Raw genomic sequence first — 16,722 nt, 5'->3', positions numbered from 1 at the left:
GTAATGTCTTAAGAAAGAAATCTTGATTTAGGAATTCTGTAACATGCGTTCATACTCCTATGGCTGTCAATGCAGCATCTACCTGGAGCACACAGACGGTGTTCTGAAGGCCATAGAGGAGATCGCTGGTGTTGGTGTCCCGGAACTGATCAACTCTCCTAAAGAGGCGTCTTCCTCCACATTCCCTACACTGACCAGGTAAGGGAGTACTGTCCTCTTGTTCTCTCCCTAAGTTAGAATCACACTGTCTAATGTATGTAGTTTCCAAATAACTACCTTACTCTTCATCTAGTTCTGATACAGAGGGTAGGTACAATCATTCATTCAACACACGCAGTGTCTACTGTGCATTCTCTCCAAGCAGCTCTTAGCCAGCCCATGTGAAAGGACCTTACTGAGGAATGAATTTTTCAGTAGTTACAGTCTTCAGCGGCATTGGATATTTAATCACCAGGCTTCTATCAGTGCTTTCATCCTTTAAATGTGAAATTACTTTTCCAGTATTTTAGCCATCTTTTTTTTTTTTTAATTTTTTTTTTATAGCTACTTTATTTATTTCTTTCTTTATTTTTGGCTGTGTTGGGTCTTCAGTTCGTGCGAGGGCTTTCTCTAGTTACGGCAAGTGGGGGCCACTCTTCATCGCGGTGCAGGGACCGCTCTTCATCGCGGTGCGCGGGCCTCTCACTATCGCGGCCCCCCCCATTGCGGGGCACAGGCTCCAGACGCGCAGGCTCAGTAGTTGTGGCTCACGGGCCCAGCTGCTCCGTGGCATGTGGGATCTTCCCAGACCAGGGCTCGAACCCGTGTCCCCTGCATTAGCAGGCAGATTCTCAACCACTGTGCCACCAGGGAAGCCCTAGCCATCTTTGAAGGATACAATGATTGTTGTATCTAACCATATATGTCTCACATAATGGGTTTTGTGTCTCATAATATCAATGGTTATCTGACACTTGTATGGTCTTCACAGTTTATAACACACTCTTACATCGTTTCTCTCATTTGATCCTTTTGATGAATCTGTGAGGTAGGTATCATTACCCCTGTTTCACTGATGAGAAAAATGAGTGTTAGGGGGCTTGCTCAATTGATTCAGGCAATAAAGTAAATATGGAACTAGGAACTTAAACTCAGATCTTCTCACCACTACTTCCCTGCTCTTTACCACTACACTCACCCTTCATGAAGTTAATTCCCTTATTTCACAGACCATCTTCTCGGCTCATTTCTAAATCCTTCTCACTCTCGTGTCCTCTGAGGGTGGACCCTAGTGAAAGGACATTCAGAGAGGTGGGGAAGGAAATAACTTTTGGCACTTTGTTTCTGAGCAGTGCATCATTGTGTGGGCATCATGCTTTTCTCTTCTAGGCACACGTTTGTCATTTTCTTCCGTGTGATGATGGCTGAGCTAGAGAAGACAGTGAAAGGTCTTCAGGCTGGAACAGCAGCAGACTCGGAGCGGGTAAGTCAGATATTCCCACCCCAAGAAGTAGACTCTGGATTACTTGGAAGCTGCTGATTCTTCTACTCCTTGGGTCCAGAATTTTCTCCTAAGCTATTTCCTTCAAGTTACTAAGATCCAGGATATTTTTTTCAAAGAGCTTCTGGTTTAATTTCCTTTCCCTCTGGTTGGAAGTGAGGATTGGGCTCTGTTTTACCTGGCTACTTCCCAGGGGACTTGGGACTCCATAGACCTAGTCTGGAAAAAAATATCTTCGGTTGCAGCCTCATGTACCCAGCTGCAACTTGTGATCTGGCATGAGGTGAGCAGGCCTGTTTGAGATGCTGTGGTAGCCTGGGCCTTGGTAGCCTGCTAACCAGAACCGAGCTAGCCTGATGGGAGATAGGGCTTGCATAGGGAATCAGAGAAGCCACAGGGAGCTGATGGCCCAGAGATACGTTGCAGAGGCTTTTTCCTACTTGGAAATTATTGAAGAGAAGTCCTCTTTTTAGAAAGTCTCTATAAGATACCCTAATGTTACCACATATATGCAGGCCTCAGAACCATCTTGTGGGTGCACTCGTTGCCACATCTCTGTAGGAGGATAATTGGCTTAAATCTCTGTATAACTGTGTAGTTCAAGAACCATATATTAGTAGGAGTACAGTAAGAGAAGTATTTGGCTGTGATTCAGAGGTGTCTGTATATTTGGCTGCCTCCAGATTCATGAAGAGAAGCTCCTCTACTGGAACATGGCTGTTCGAGACTTCAGTATCCTCATCAACCTGATAAAGGTGAGTATGGAGGCTCCTTATCTCATCTCACTGGCTAATTGCAGGAACCACCAAGGGGCCTGGCTTCCAAAATGGACCCTCGCGCTCCTCTCCCCAGCCTCCCCTGGGGACCTGCTTCCCCCATCTTCCTCCCTATGCCCCACCCACCCTGGATAACCCCTTCCCCTCTTCCTGGGCAGTGTCTTTTCCTTCTCTGCCTCCCTCCTTCCCATCTGTGCCACAGCACTTACTATTTAATGGGTCCTTCCCCGTGTCATCCCCACCACCACCCCGCCGTGGGTCTGAGCACATTCCCCACTGTGTCCCTCTTCCAACCTGAGTGCCTTCTTTATCCCTCACACATACTCTATGCTCTCCCCCACTCCATGATTTTGCTCAGACTGTTCCTCCAGCTTAGAATGTTGCTCTCTCTCCTTTCTGCCTCATCTACTCTTTCTTCAGGCTTCAGATCAAGGTTTGGGGCCTCTGCAATGCCATCTTCTTAACATTCCCAGTTGGAATCAATTCCTTGTTCCTCTATGCTCCCCTCTTCCTTTTCTTGAACTTCAGTTACAGGGATTACTTCGTTCTGCTTTGTAATTGATTTGTTGACATGTTGGCCTGCTTTCTTCATTTAGGACATCTCTGCAACACTCAGAGCTGTGCTTTGTGTGGTGGGGAGGAGGCTGGGGTGCTCAGAGGAGCAGACTTCAGCTTTGGTTTCTTGTCCTTCATCTCTCCAGGTGTTTGATAACCGTCCTGTTCTGCATGTATGTTTGAAGGTGAGACCGGCCCTCTTTAGTGTTTATTCCTCCTGTGAGTCAGCTGAGTGGAATTGCTTTATACCTTGCCCAAAAGCCAGTCTCCAGAATCTGTGCTATCAGGTAGTCTAGAAAAGACCATGGATATGTTTTTCCATACTAGTTGGATGACAAGAGAAACCAATTTTCCTATGAGTTTGAAAACTTAGTCTTAGAAATAGGATGAGTGGCTTCAGGAGCAGTAGTCACTCCCTGCCATTCCTTCCCAGGCAACAGAAAGGAAGGAGGAGTGGGTGATTGGTCTTTTTAAAGCCCATGTGTGGCCTTATCAATGTGGGAGCTGGTGTTCTGGTATCTGCTGAACTCCTCTGCCAGGGGATATCCCAGATTAGCCCTAGATTTGATGGTAAACCCATCAAATCTTTGATAGCTTAAGAGCTAAAGAACACTATAGGGAGAATGCTTCCAGCCCCACTCTTGACAGTTCCTTCTAGCTGATGGTGCCCCATTCTCATTATCTTCTGGCTTCTCTCTTCCTCTTTACTCGCTCCACCCTGGTGCCACTATGGGAGATGGGTGAGAAGGGGGAGTCATTTACCTGATTGGTAAATTGGGCAAGTGGTCATGTGCTTTCTCAGCTCTACCCAGTTCTTTCCTCTTGAGAGTAAGGTGTCCTCGGGGAGCTGGGGTTCCCCTCTGTTCCTCTGTGCCCTCATTCTCAAGCTGAGCAACACCCCTGTGAATTGACTGTGTCTGGGGTAGGTAAGTCTGCCTAATTCTGGGGCTTAGTTAGCAGGCTCATTTAGCTTTTGCATTAAGCTACATTCTCCAAATTAACCTTTTGGACCCTTTCCAATTTATTTTTTATATATAAAAATAAGAAAAGAAACCTCCTGGTCTGGGAAATGTTACGCTGCCTTAGGCAGGGGCCTTTCAGGTAAAAGACCTCAGCTAGAGGTCATCACCAATGTATCTCTTCTCTTCTTCAGTACGGGCGTCTCTTTGTGGAAGCATTTCTGAAGCAGTGTATGCCTCTCCTAGACTTCAGTTTTAGAAAACATCGGGTAAGAACTGAGAACAGAGAGCAAAGACATGCTCTGTACAGTTGTTCAGAAGATATGTCCACGGCGATTCCTGGGCTGGCATGGGGGTGGTCCCCTTGCCCAGGTTCTGGGCCACAGATCTGCTTAGGTACTTCTTGTCACTTCAGCTATCCCCAGAGATGCCCATGTAGGACTGAATATTCCGTAGTACATCTGCCTTCCTACTTCTCCTCCAGATTTGAGGATGGTTGTTCTTTTTAGCTTGATTTTATTGTGCTGCTGCAGTCCCAGGACCTCACATATTAGTGTGTCATTTGCTTATTCCTGTGTGCTTCTCTAAGTCTGGTCTTGGGAATTTAAAAACAAAAACAAACGAAAAAAACCTCATTTGTGTCATAAACTCTTGTTATAACGGACAGTCTTGAGAGTTTTTTACCCAAGTGGGATCCAAGACTAGAGTAGTGAAATAAGAATAGAAACAGGGACTCCCCTGGCAGTCCAGTGGTGAAGACTCTGCACTTCCACTGTAGGGGGTGCAGGTTCCATCCCTGGTTGGGGAACTAAGGTCCCGCGTGCCCCACAGTGCAGCCAAAAATTTTAATTTAAAAATAAAAAGAACAGAAACAGATGATTACTTCTTACACATACTTAGCAAGTTGAACTTTGCAAAACACTCTCACAATATTTGGCTGGTCCCTCATAACTCAGAAAGATAAAGGGGAGGATAGCCAGTGATCACTCCTCCTCCTATTTGAGGGCCAAATTAAGCCAAATTTTGCTAGGCCAAATTGTCCAGCATAATATTGAAAAATTGTGAATCACTATGTTGTACACCTGAAACTTATATAATATTGTAAATCAACTATACCTCAATTTTAAAAAAAGAAGAGATGATTATCCATATACAGCTGGAACCTGCAGGTCTGATCCTCTTTGGAACCCTTGGTTGCAAGAATATCTTGCATATAAAATGAAATGAGAACGTTTCATATGGCACTTACGAATGTTGTTGGTTATAGGAAGATGTTCTGAGTTTACTGGAAACCTTCCAGTTGAATACAAGGCTGCTTCATCACCTGTGTGGGCATTCCAAGGTAAGATGGAAAGCAGGTCACACCACCAGCCCACCTGTTGGTTTAATCTGTGGTTGTGATTTTGGAGATCCATGGGCTCCAGTGCCTTCGTCCCTTTTTACCCCTCTGAAGCCTTTATTTCTGGGACTATGTCTGTCCAAAGGCAGTTTATTCAGAGTGGTCAAATCCTCAGTTGCTGGCAGAGATTGGGTAATCATCTAGAGGGGAATTTCTGCATCTGAAATTTGACTCAAACTCCATAGCCCTGTTTCCTCCAGGAGCTCTTCTTTGGTGAGAGAATGTTGGTGGATGTGTAACTGCTACAAAGTACTCTGGGCAGTAGGAATATTATGTAAGTGATGACTCTGCTGGAGACAAGAGGTAGTTCTAAAAGCAGCTGTTTTTCGAGCTTTTCAGCTGTACTATTTACTTGTCAAGGAACACATCTGTCTCTGTGAGAGCATTTTAGCATTAAAGGACTTTGCCACTTGAAGCCTGGAGTTGAGCCAGTCATTTTTTGTGTGAAGGAACACAGAACCATGGAGTTCTGCAGTCACTGGCAAGCCCAGTTCCTGTTGTTCAGTTCCTCCCCTGGTTCTAACTTTTTAAGGTGCTGAACAGTGGAATTTTATAAGGACTCCTGCAGCTAAACAGGGATACTCTCTGTTGTTTAGTATCAGTAGAATATACATTCAAGAATATTTTATGTAAATTCATTGATAATTGATCAATAAGAGGTTATGAAGAGGAACCGTGAGGTGTTGGTGGTATGTCTTCTAGGCTCTTTTAGCTTGAAGGACAGCTGCCATTCTCTTCGGGATACTCTGCCGGACTACTGCTCTTTGATGGAACATGTCTCTGGCCTGTACTGGCAGGGCATATGGTCTTGTTCAGTGTTCAAGGTGTCAGGAATTCAAAAGTTTCTGTATAGGAAATGTGAAAGCATGATGATTAAACCCAGATGAGTTGGATGCATTTGTTTCCATTCAGATTCACCAGGACACGAAACTCACCAGACATGTGCCTTTGCTCAAAAAGACCCTGGAGCTGTTAGTTTGCAGAGTGAAAGCCATGCTCATCCTCAACAATTGCAGAGAGGCTTTTTGGCTGGGCAATCTCAAAAACCGGGACTTGCAGGTAAGCCTGGGATCCCGCCAGTAATAATCTCCTACTCCCTTTCTTTCTGAGAGCATTGGAAAGTATCTAAGGGAGGTCACCTAAGCCCCACTCTCTCAATACTCAAAACTGCTTTTCTCAAATCTGTGACTGTTGAGCTCTTAACATTAGGGTACATTGCCTTTGGGCCCTGGTTGCAGGTTGCACTCCTCATCCCAGGCAGCGAAGGCACCAAAACATACCATTGATATAAACAAGGCCTCAGACATAGAGGAGCAGATCAGGAAAACCTCTTTCCATAGCTAGAGGGATACCTTTAAGCCCTACTGTGGGTAGATTTAGAATATTTTTGTATATGGAAAAACTTTGTTTAGTTTTTTTTTTTTTTTTTTAATTTATTTATTTATTTGTTTGTTTTTACTTTTGGCTGCGTTGGGTCTTCGTTGCTGCACGGGCTTTCTCTAGTTGCGGTGAGCGGGGGCTACTCTTTGTTGCAGTGCGTGGGCTTCTCATTGCGGTGGCTTCTCTTGTTGCGGAGCACGGGCTCTAGGCACGCAGGCTTCAGTAATTGTGGCACGTGGGCTCAGTAGTTGTGGCTTGCGGGCTCTTGAGCATAGGCTCAGTAGTTGTGGCGCACGGGCTTAGTTGCTCCGCGGCATGTGGGATCTTCCCGGAGCAGGGCTCGAACCCGTGTCCCTTGCATTGGCAGGCAGATTCTTACCCAGTGCGCCACCAGGGAAGCCCTTGTTTAGTTATTTTTGTTTTTTCCCCCTAAAACCAGTCTGTCTTGTTCCTGAAATTATTCTCTGGCTAATTTTAACAAATGAGCATTTCTTAGTTCTTTCAATTGTCTGACTGACTGGCTGAAATCTTGTGTTGCTTATACTACTACTTTGGAGTTACAGCATTTTTCAAATACAGTCCAAGCCCTCCTCATTCATGCTTACAACATCTGAGTTTTAAAATCTTATATATGAAAAGAATAGCTCCCCAGAGAATTAGCTTCCTTTCTTCACATCCATTCTTGTTTCCATGAGAAAATTGAAGCTCAGCAAAGTTAAGTAACTTATCATTCAGCCATAGGTGAGTGGAGCAAGGGTTTGAGTCCAAACAGTCCTGATCCAGATTTGATGTTCTTAAACCATTTTAGTATACCATCCTTTAGCCTCTACATGGCCATTTGTGATTGGTGTGTTGGTGTTCATGCTCACATACCTTAAGGTATTTGGGAAACTTTAGAACCATATTCAGCATTACCTGAAAGAGTCACCAATACAGTCTGGCCTTGTAAAACTAGTATGATATTAGAATACAAAGATGAACCATTTGTAAAACTACATATTGTATCAGAGCCACAAGCATCTTAGAAATCTTGGGTTGATTATCACTTCTCTAGATGCTGGATCACAGGTTGGTGTCCATGTTTGACCATATTTGAATGACTGAATATCTTTCTTTGCCTTGTCTATAAACTAAGCCTTTCTCCCCTTGAGACCCCAAATGTGATCATTATAACCCACTGTTTGTCCTGGCCCATTCACATTCAGGGTGAAGAGATTATATCCCAGAATTCCCAGGAGAGCGCAGCAGATGAGAGTGAGGATGATGCGTCATCCCAGGTCTCCAAGAGCAAAGGAACAGAGGTATGTCTGTAAAAGGCACCAGAGTGGCATTGATGGTAGAGAGTGCAGAACTCTCCCTGCTTGATTTTATAATCAGATACTTCTACGCCCATCTCCATTCCCTCCAAAAAAGCTTCTGTGCTTATGTGAATTCTGGGGGGGCCAGAAAAAAAAAAACCCACACAATATTATAATCACTCAATATTTTAATCACAACTTGAGTATCTGGAGTTGTTTGTAGCATATGTTATAGAGTTGAAAATTCCTTTCCATTATAGCCTCCTGAATTCATACGAAACCATTTTAGAGGGGAGATAAGAAGAGGTCAAAGTGTTCTCTAAGTGTTGAGAAGAATGAGTTAAACCATTTAAACAGGTGTTTGAATATCTAAAATAGAAATGTGAAAGCTAAAGCACAGAATCAAAAACTGCTACCACTGAGGACTAAAGTAAGAGTAGGAGCCCTTATGCTCTTTTGGGCTACTACCAATGCTTTTGAGACTTTAAAGAAAACTAAAGAAAAATGTATATATTTATAAAAGTTTGTTACAATTCAGGTAGGTTATAGATACAGAGAAGCTGAGATTTAAGAACCGCTGCTGTGGATACAATTTGTAATGCAATTTGAGGCTGATGTGTAAGGATCATTTAGTATGAAAAATTCTTTTATTACATGGTCCTCTGTTTTATTTGTATAGAATATCTCCACCTTGTTCTCATAAAAAAGTTTTATGGCTTTTTTTTCCCCTATAAATTTATTTATTTATTTATTTTTGGCTGTGTTGGGTCTTTGTTGCTGCATGCGGGCTTTCGCTAGTTGCGGCGAGCGGGGCCTACTCTTTGTTGCGGAGCACGGGCTTCAGTAGTTGCGGCACGCGGGCTTAGTTGCTCCGCGGCATGTGGGATCTTCCCAGACCAGGGCTCGAATCCGTGTCCCCTGCATTGGCAGGTGGATTCTTAACCACTGCGCCACCAGGGGAGTCCCCATAAAAAAGTTTTGAGGCAGACGATATCCTGTTAGTTTGGTGCTTTGTCATAAGCAAGCCTCCCAGATTAGATTTTACAAACCAGAGAGAATTTTACTCTGGATTCCTATTGGATTTTGAATTTAACTAACATTTCATTCTATATTGAATGCCCGTTTTGTTCCTATGTCACACACATGCAGTAGAGCTGGAGGGCCGTGGCTTATTTACAAATCATGCATATTTGGTTGGGTTGCAGAATGGCATAAGTCAGTATCAAAATGGCTCCCTCCATCGTCTTGGCTTAGAGGCCATGATACCAGAATGGAGGAGCCTCTGATTCATTCTCAAAAGAATGGTTTAAAACCTATCATTGGTTTTAACAACGATACAATACAGTCATGTATGCTGTGGGAGCAGTGTTGCAAGTCATGGCGTCGCCCGGATGACCTAAAATATTTAATTATCCTTTGCCTCTTAGGACAGTGGAGAAGATGAAGCAAGTGATGGAGCAAAGGAGCAAGAGAGTGATGAGAGTGATGATGACTGATTAGACCACAGAAAGATACTCCCTCCCCATCTCTGCCAGCTGCTTACCCTTTTGTGTTCAGGGTTTCACATCTGCTCTCTGCCTTTCTAACTGGAAGCATCCTATTTTGTCCTTAAAGAAGGGTCTTTATTGAATCAACTTAATTGTGGATTTCACAGGTTGTCTACTAACATCAAAGACCGTGGCTCAGAATTCGAATGTAGTGTTACTTACCAATTTAGGCGAACATGGCAGTGCTGTGCTGCAGAGTAGTCATGATTCTGAGCTTCAGGAGCTAGTTTTGAAACTCTGGATTTATTCTAGAATTTAGGCTTGTACCAGTTTTACAAATAAATTCTGTTTTAAGTTCTACCTCAGCTACCTCATTCCTCTTTTCGAATTTCCTTCATAGATGGAACTGAATTGGTGTTTGTGCAGAGAAATAATGGAGACTGGTACAACACATCAGTTCTACCAATTACAATCATATGTTCGCTATTACAAGGATCCTCTTATTTGAGATGAGAAGATATTTGTGATCTTTTTTGGAGGAGTGACGAACTTCTTTTAATGCCCAAAGAAAGTCGAATGTTTGGCTGCTTTTTAAATTTTTGGTGGTCATGTAGATATGATAAAGGAGAAAAAGGCAGCATCAAATTCATGTTAACTTTGCATATGTAATTTTTTTTTTTTTTTTTTTTTTTTTGGCTGTGTTGGGTCTTCGTTTCTGTGCGAGGGCTTTCTCCAGCTGCAGCAAGTGGGGGCCACTCTTCATCGCGGTGCGCGGGCCTCTCACCATCACGGCCTCTCTTGTTGCGGAGCACAGGCTCCAGACGTGCAGGCTCAGCAGTTGTGGCTCACGGGCCTAGTTGCTCCGCGGCATGTGGGATCTTCCCAGACCAGGGCTCGAACCCGTGTCCCCTGCATTGGCAGGCAGATTCTCAACCACTGCGCCACCAGGGAAGCCCTGCATATGTAATTTTTATTTTATTTCCACATTATTCTGAGTTATACCTATAATCTAGTTACAACAGTGCTATAAAATTACTTGTAGTTTATTAAAAATAGAACATTAGGAGTACATTTCACCTAAAATGGGGAACTCTCATGTCTTCTGCCAGAAAGCCCAGTTTCAGTGCTGCTACCAAGTTCTTTTTTGCCAGGCTGTAAATATTAATTAATATTTGTTTTATTTCTACCCACTTTTGTACTCTCTGGTAGTATTAGGGTGTGGCTGGTTAGGTTTTTATGTTGTCTTTTTGGTGGGGGAGGTTGTTTTTTTTTTTTTTAATTAATCATTGACCCACATATAGATTTTTGACCCCTTCGTCCTCATGTACATAGAAATCCATAATCTCCTTCCTTGACACTCTTTGTTTCCCCAACTCATTGTGGTCTTCAGTGTTGAAAAGAGTTCACAGTAGGCTCATTGGTTTATGTGGTTTGTTTAATGGTTCTTTATCACATGTACATGTCAATGCTAGTTTGACTCTAAATGGTTGTTCAGCTTTACAATGGAAATGTTCTCCCTTGCTCTGTTACTGGCCCATTTTTGGACGGGAAGAGAGGAGGGGGGCTCCGGATTGTCACTGCTTGACTGAAAAGCAAGATGGCTGGGGCAAACACAGTTTTCTTTACACGGAAAAGTCTATGTAAGCTTCAGGCACATAGCAGAAGGTGTGGTGTGAGGAATGGGGATCAGATGGGGACACTTTACTTGGAGTGTTGCAAGGCAAAGGTGCACTTCTTGTACGTCGCATACAGCAAGAGGATGGAGCGCAGCATCTGTTTGCACATGGTCACTGTCATCTGAATCTGAGGCTCCTTAAGTCCAGTGGGCCACTGGTGCTCCCGGCTGATGATTTTGCAAAAGGCTGACTTGTCTGAAACTCTGAAGGTCCCGGTCCACTTTGGCGGCTGAGCCGTGATGACCCTGCCAAAGACAGAATCCACTCCATTGAGGCAGACAGGCTGGGGCTTCCTGACCAGCCCTTTCTTGTTGTTCATGGTTCGGAGCTCTGACGTGTGGCAGGGCAACTTGGGACTCACCCCAGGCTCCAGGAATGGACTGTCTAGAACTAGAGTGACCTCTTGGGAGCACAGCTGCACTTCAAGATCAGAAGGGGTGTGGGGGAAGCAGGGGCAAGCCCTAAAGGGGTGCTTGGAAGAAGGTGTAGGTGTTGTATGCCGCAGCCATTGGAAGCTCTCATCCAGTGGGGTCCATGGTGACCAGAGCTGGTATCCTGCCATTGACAGTCCTAGAGGAGAGGAATCAGAACATGGAATTTTTCTAGCATGCTTTTGGCAAGGGCATGGCTGTTTACATTCACATCTCTGTCTCATTATTGACTTTAACTTACTCTGTAGTTCTCATGAAAAGATTCCAGTAGATGTTAGGATACTAGTAATTCTATAAAGGGCAGTAGAGGATAGTGACAAGTATTGAATCTGGCAACTGCTGTGTGTACTTTATTAAACCTTATCACAAGCCTCTGAAGGTAGGTTTTTACCCATTTTACAGATGAGGAAATAGATTTGTCCAAAATGGAGCGTCCCTGTTCAGCATTAGGATCTGTGCTGTGTTGACAACTGCTGAAGTCAGAATCTATGCCTCTCAGGTGGGAGAAGCTGCTGGCATTTCATGATGAGACATTATTTGTGGATGGATGCTCAGAAAGGTGTGTCTTGCCAAATATTTGTGACTCTAAATCCCATGTATTTATACCGTTGGTTCTCAAAGTATGATTCTGGGACTAGAACCATGACAGTCATCTGGGAATGTGGCATAAATGCAGATTCTTGGGCCCTACCTGAGACCTATAGAATCAGAAACTCTGGGGGGAAGGGCCCTGCATTCTGCATTTAAACAAACCCTCCAGGGGAGTCTGATGTACCTTGTAGTTTGAGAACTTCTTATGCTGTTCCTTTAAGGAACTTCAGCTTTTACTATTCTTAATTATGGAGACAGTTTGCTCTTGGCCCTAAAAACCTCTTTTCTGACACAAGGGAGCAGCTCTCTCAGGGCCCTGAGGTACTTATATACCACCTCAGAGGAATTATACCAGGCTGGGAAGGAAAAAAGTTCCAAAGGCCAGTCTTTTAAAGTTTTTTTTTTTTTTTTTTTTAAATACATTTATTTATTTATTTATTTATTTTTGGTTGTGCTGGGTCTTCGGTTCGTGCGAGGGCTTTCTCTAGTTGCGGCAAGTGGGGGCCACTCTTCATCGCGGTGCGGGGACCGCTCTTCATCGCGGTGCGCGGGCCTTTCACTATCGCGGCCCCTCCCGTTGCGGGGCACAGGCTCCAGACGCGCAGGCTCAGTAGTTGTGGCTCACGGGCCCAGCCGCTCCGCGGCATGTGGGATCTTCCCAGACCAGGGCTCGAACCCGTGTCCCCTGCATTAGCAGGCAGATTCTCAACCACTGCGCCACCAGGGAAGCCCCCAGTCTTTTAAAGTTTTTAAAAGATTTTTCTGGTTCTTCTATGTGTGTTTTGTTTTTGTTTTTTTCTTATCTATGAAAGACCCACTGGTTAAGAACTTGATTTAAAAAAAAAAAAAAAAGAACTTGATTTTTTCCCCCCCTTTGGAGATAAAGGAAAGGGCTGGGAGGATGTTGCTAACTCAAAATTTATCCAAGTAGAATTCGGACTTTCCGTTTTTCTACTTTAAAATTGCCAGTATATAAAGGATTTCACTGAATTCAAGAGAAGCTAACATTTTTTGAGCCCCTACCTAATATGTTAAGGGGCATAGCATATCCCTTTTCTTTCCAGTCAAGTGTATTTCTCTGCCCCTTCTCTAGTCTCCCTCAAAGGTAGCAGCAGATCTGATCCCATCCCATCCAGTAATTGCCCAGGAAATACTGTGAAAAGTTTGACACCTCCACCATAGTTTGTGAGACAGTAAGTTTCATTTTTAAAGGGAATTGTTAGTGACCTTTCATACCAGAAGACCTGCCCCTGACAGTGGTTAGTAGAAAGGAGACTTGTTGATTTCCTCCAACTGGTATGTTTCTCCTGATCTATGCAGGCCCTTGTGCGTACTGTTCAAATATCTGGGCTGCCTTCCGATGAGAAATTGACACCCAAGGGATAGTTATCTATTCCAAACAGCCTGTGGAAGGCTTCTGGTGCTTGATATTATGACCCTAGGAGCATACATCCAGGATCAGGGCTGCTGTGGTACACCACCAAGGCAAGGTGCGGGTGGAGGGCGTTAACGCCTCTGAGCATATGACCAAAAAAAGAAAAATCCCAGGAGCCTTTCCTCGCTTGTCTCCTAAGAGGAAATAGGGCCAGAGGGAAAAGGCCTTATCACATGTCCAGCCTAAATATTTGGCAGAACCAACATGGGATGAAAGAGGGCCTCTGACCCCAGGTCTTTCCACCACTTTCACACAGCGTTCAAATAAAGATAGTTCACCCCCCACACCTACCACCCAGAAGTCACCGTCATCCACTCCAGGAGGGGTTGAATCTAGGAAGTCTGTTCAAGCTGCTCTGATAGCTCCCAGATAGGGAACACCTGGTTCTAGCCCAAAAGGCTTCCCCTTCGTACCATTCCTCCCATGCCAAGGAACCCAGTCCCTCCATTTACCCACCTGGGAAAGGGGAAGGCCGCGTCAAAGTGCAGCTGAGGTCCTCTTGAACTGTGAACTGCGATCCCGAGGGGCTGGAGCTGCCCTGAGTGAGGGAGGCTCCCCCTCCCAGCCGGAAGAGGGGCTTGTCCCCCGGGGGCCCGGCCCCTACCCGGGGCGGGGGCCAGACGGCTCTGGCCGAGGCAGAGGTGGCAGTGGGAGCCCGGTCCCCCTCCCACCATCCGGGCTGGGGGCTCACCTGCTGAACTCCGCGGGCCGCACGCTCCAGAGTGGCGGCCGCTGTTCCCGGGCCGCATCTTTTCTCCACCCGGCGCCTGGCAACCGCCTTTGTGACCCAGGACCGCGGGGGAGCCCGAGCCGCAGGGGAGTGGGGGAGGGGGCCTCGAGGCGCCCCAGCTAGGAACCCCCAGTTGATTGGAACACCTACCTGGTCCAGGACTCAGCCTTCAGGAGCGCTGTTTGGAATCCCCGTCCTCTCTGTTCCCCTCCATCTCCTCCCCGCCTCGCCCCAGCGGTGAGCCTTTGATCTGGTCAGAGAGCACAACGCGCCCACTTCAAAGACTGTGGCCAGGAACCTGCATAAATGTCCCGGGAGCTGTAGTTAGTGTTAAAATGTAAGCTCTACTCTTTAAACCCTGTTCTGGGTATTCGGGCTGAGTTACCCAGAATTCTGAAGGCCTTTGTTGCTGCGTTGAAATGATCCCAATGCAGGGGCACAGAATTTATACGTGCTCGCCTGTCAAGAGCAAACAAAGATATGTGTCTCCTTGACTTCCCAACCAAAAACTTTGCTTTCTGTTAAACCTCAAGAAGGAAGATTCTGTCCCATTCTCACAAAGCTGAAAAACTGACACTTTCACCTTAGTAAAGGAGTGATCTGACTACTTTTAAACCCCAGTGCAAACTACTACTCTGGAAGGCTGGGGGAAGAGAGGTCTACCCAGCTGACTCCTATATCCGCAGTGCCTATCACAGTGCCTGGCAGGGTGCAGTATTTGTAGGAGGAATTAACTAACGGCCCACCTGCCCTTCCCTTATATACCCAGAAATTGCCCTTGCACTTTGTGAACCGTAGAACACAGCACAAACAAGAGTGGTCACCTTTTGCCTGGCTCTTTGGTTGAAGCTGAAGGGGAAAGACTGGGGCCCAGGGATGGGGTCAGGCTGAGATCCTGGTTTGGAAGATGAGATAGTCTTGAGGGACTTGTCAAGAATTGTCAAATGTCCACTGTGTGTGTGTGTGTGTGTGTACATGCGTGTGTGCGTGCATGCGCGTGCATGTGTATCCATGTGGAAGGAGAGATGAGTGGAGAGAGTTGGAGGTGGAGAGAGGGGCAGAGAATGATGAGTCTTGGAAAAGACTAAAATGATTTTTTTTTTTAATATTTATTTTGGCTGCACCGGTCTTAGTTGCGGCACTCGGGATCTTCATTGCGGCATGCAGACTCTTAGTTGCAGCATGCATGCGTGATCTAGTTCCCCCACCAGGGATTGAACCCGGGCTCCCTGCATTGGGAGCGCAGAGTCTTACCCACTGAACCACCGGGGAAGTCCCCTGAGATGATTTTGAATTGCAACTTTTTTTCACCCGGTAAGTTTATTTTTATTTTCCTCTTGAATAAAAGAGACACTTGTTATTTAAAAAGCAAACAAAACAGTAGTTTTTATTGCACAGTTGTGTTTTTTAAATGAAAGTCTCCCAAAGCAGAATTGTATGATTAGGAATTGTTGGATAGAGAAGGCTTCATGCTGTTATGACAATCTGCACCACGGTCCTCTGTCTAATCTGCCCAACATTAAGGGATGTATTCCTGGAGGTACCATTTGCCATCACCTCCAAGTCTGATACTCCACCTCCATGGCTACCGTACATGTATAGAAAGCCAGAATCTCCCATACTTCATATTATTGATGATCTACAACATCAGTTTGGTCTGTATCATGCAACACAACATTGTGGTTGCACCATCCAGGGATTCTCGTGACAACAGCCGCATTTGCTCTGCTGAGAGCCCATATAATGTTTTTTTTCTTTTTTTCCATATAATGTTTTTTACAGTAGCCAGCAACATTGCCACACTGCACACACTACACCTATAGCCATGCAAATAATGGTCCAAGTACACATGACTGCAAAGGCAACTCAAATGACCACACAATGCAATCAAAACATTTCTTCAAGAATTTGATTTCACGCTGATTGTTATACCTGGAGTCACTGACAAGATCCCCAAGTTCTGTGAAGCGTGTGACAGACTCAAGGACAGGGACCTGTCTCCCTTATGCTGAGGCATTCTATCACCCGGAAGCACTCCTTGCTGCACCAAGAGCATTCCTGAAGCTTGCCTGTGCAGCCCTGCATCACGCGTTGGGAACAATTCCTACAATGAAGAACTACCACATTGGCAAACCCATAACTGGAGGACTGAATGGCAGAGAGCCTTCTGGATGCCTGGGTTTGATATTTAGGATCGATATTTATTATTATTTTAGAAATCATTTACATGAAAATGTAGGAGAGCTCAGATGGACTTTAACCTGTTCTCAGAGTGGTACAGTGAAAAGATAATGGAGTCTGGAATCAGCTGGTGAAGGTCCACTACTTAATTGGCTCTGTGACCCTGAACTTCAGTTCTCTCATCTGTAAAATGGGAAACCTCTTCCTCACTTCCTTCCACAGGGTTTGTGAGGATCCAGTGAGGTAACAGCTATTAAAGCAGCATTATAGGGGCTTCCCTGGTGGCGCAGTGGTTGAGAATCTGCCTGCCAATGCAGGGGACATGGGTTCGAGCCCTGGTCCGG

At 45.2% G+C, this 16,722-nt stretch overlaps 2 protein-coding genes across 13 annotated transcripts in view; one reads left to right on the top strand and one right to left on the bottom strand.

Moving 5' to 3' along the window:
* FANCD2 (FA complementation group D2) overlaps positions 1-9,699 on the top strand; it is a 56,076-nt gene extending 46,377 nt beyond the window's left edge. For 8 of the 10 annotated variants that reach the window (XM_057555385.1, XM_057555382.1, XM_057555386.1 and 5 more), the window contains 9 exons: positions 76-198; positions 1,369-1,462; positions 2,164-2,235; positions 2,958-3,098; positions 3,965-4,039; positions 5,038-5,112; positions 6,082-6,228; positions 7,755-7,850; positions 9,275-9,699. In XM_057555385.1, coding sequence (XP_057411368.1) covers positions 76-198; positions 1,369-1,462; positions 2,164-2,235; positions 2,958-3,098; positions 3,965-4,039; positions 5,038-5,112; positions 6,082-6,228; positions 7,755-7,850; positions 9,275-9,343 — 892 coding nt within the window. In that variant the 3' untranslated portion in view covers positions 9,344-9,699. The remainder of the gene's footprint in view (positions 1-75; positions 199-1,368; positions 1,463-2,163; positions 2,236-2,957; positions 3,099-3,964; positions 4,040-5,037; positions 5,113-6,081; positions 6,229-7,754; positions 7,851-9,274) is intronic. The other 2 variants (XM_057555388.1, XM_057555384.1) reach the window with 1 other exon arrangement.
* A 1,241-nt stretch (positions 9,700-10,940) lies between these two features.
* Positions 10,941-14,404, bottom strand: FANCD2OS (FANCD2 opposite strand). Of its 3 annotated transcripts, none has more exons than XM_007192560.2 (2): positions 14,348-14,404; positions 10,941-11,580 (listed from the first exon to the last, which is right to left on the bottom strand). In XM_007192560.2, the coding sequence occupies exon 2, from the start codon at positions 11,570-11,572 to the stop codon at positions 11,036-11,038; it is 537 nt and encodes a 178-aa protein (XP_007192622.1). In that variant the 5' UTR covers positions 11,573-11,580; positions 14,348-14,404; the 3' UTR covers positions 10,941-11,035. The 3 variants fall into 3 exon arrangements, with proteins under 3 accessions (XP_007192622.1, XP_057411403.1, XP_007192621.1); XM_057555420.1 differs by lacking the exon at positions 14,348-14,404 and adding an exon at positions 14,159-14,216; XM_007192559.2 differs by lacking the exon at positions 14,348-14,404 and adding an exon at positions 13,924-13,992.
* Positions 14,405-16,722: the final 2,318 nt, after the last annotated feature.

Source organism: Balaenoptera acutorostrata, chromosome 10 (genome assembly GCF_949987535.1).
Source record: "Balaenoptera acutorostrata chromosome 10, mBalAcu1.1, whole genome shotgun sequence".
NCBI classification, from domain to species: Eukaryota; Metazoa; Chordata; class Mammalia; order Artiodactyla; family Balaenopteridae; genus Balaenoptera; species Balaenoptera acutorostrata.
Note: the sequence above shows the minus strand (reverse complement) of the source record. Positions and strands in the feature narration are given on the sequence as shown.

What these genes read in the sequence shown, in the direction of transcription:
- FANCD2OS (XM_057555420.1), bottom strand. Translation starts at nt 14,216, where the DNA reads ATGCGGCCCGGGAACAGCGGCCGCCACTCTGGAGCGTGCGGCCCGCGG. An exon ending in CGGCCCGCGGAGTTCAGCAG is followed by an intron (nt 11,581 to 14,158) that starts GTGAGCCCCCAG and finishes CCTCTCCTCTAG; the next exon opens with GACTGTCAATGGCAGGATAC.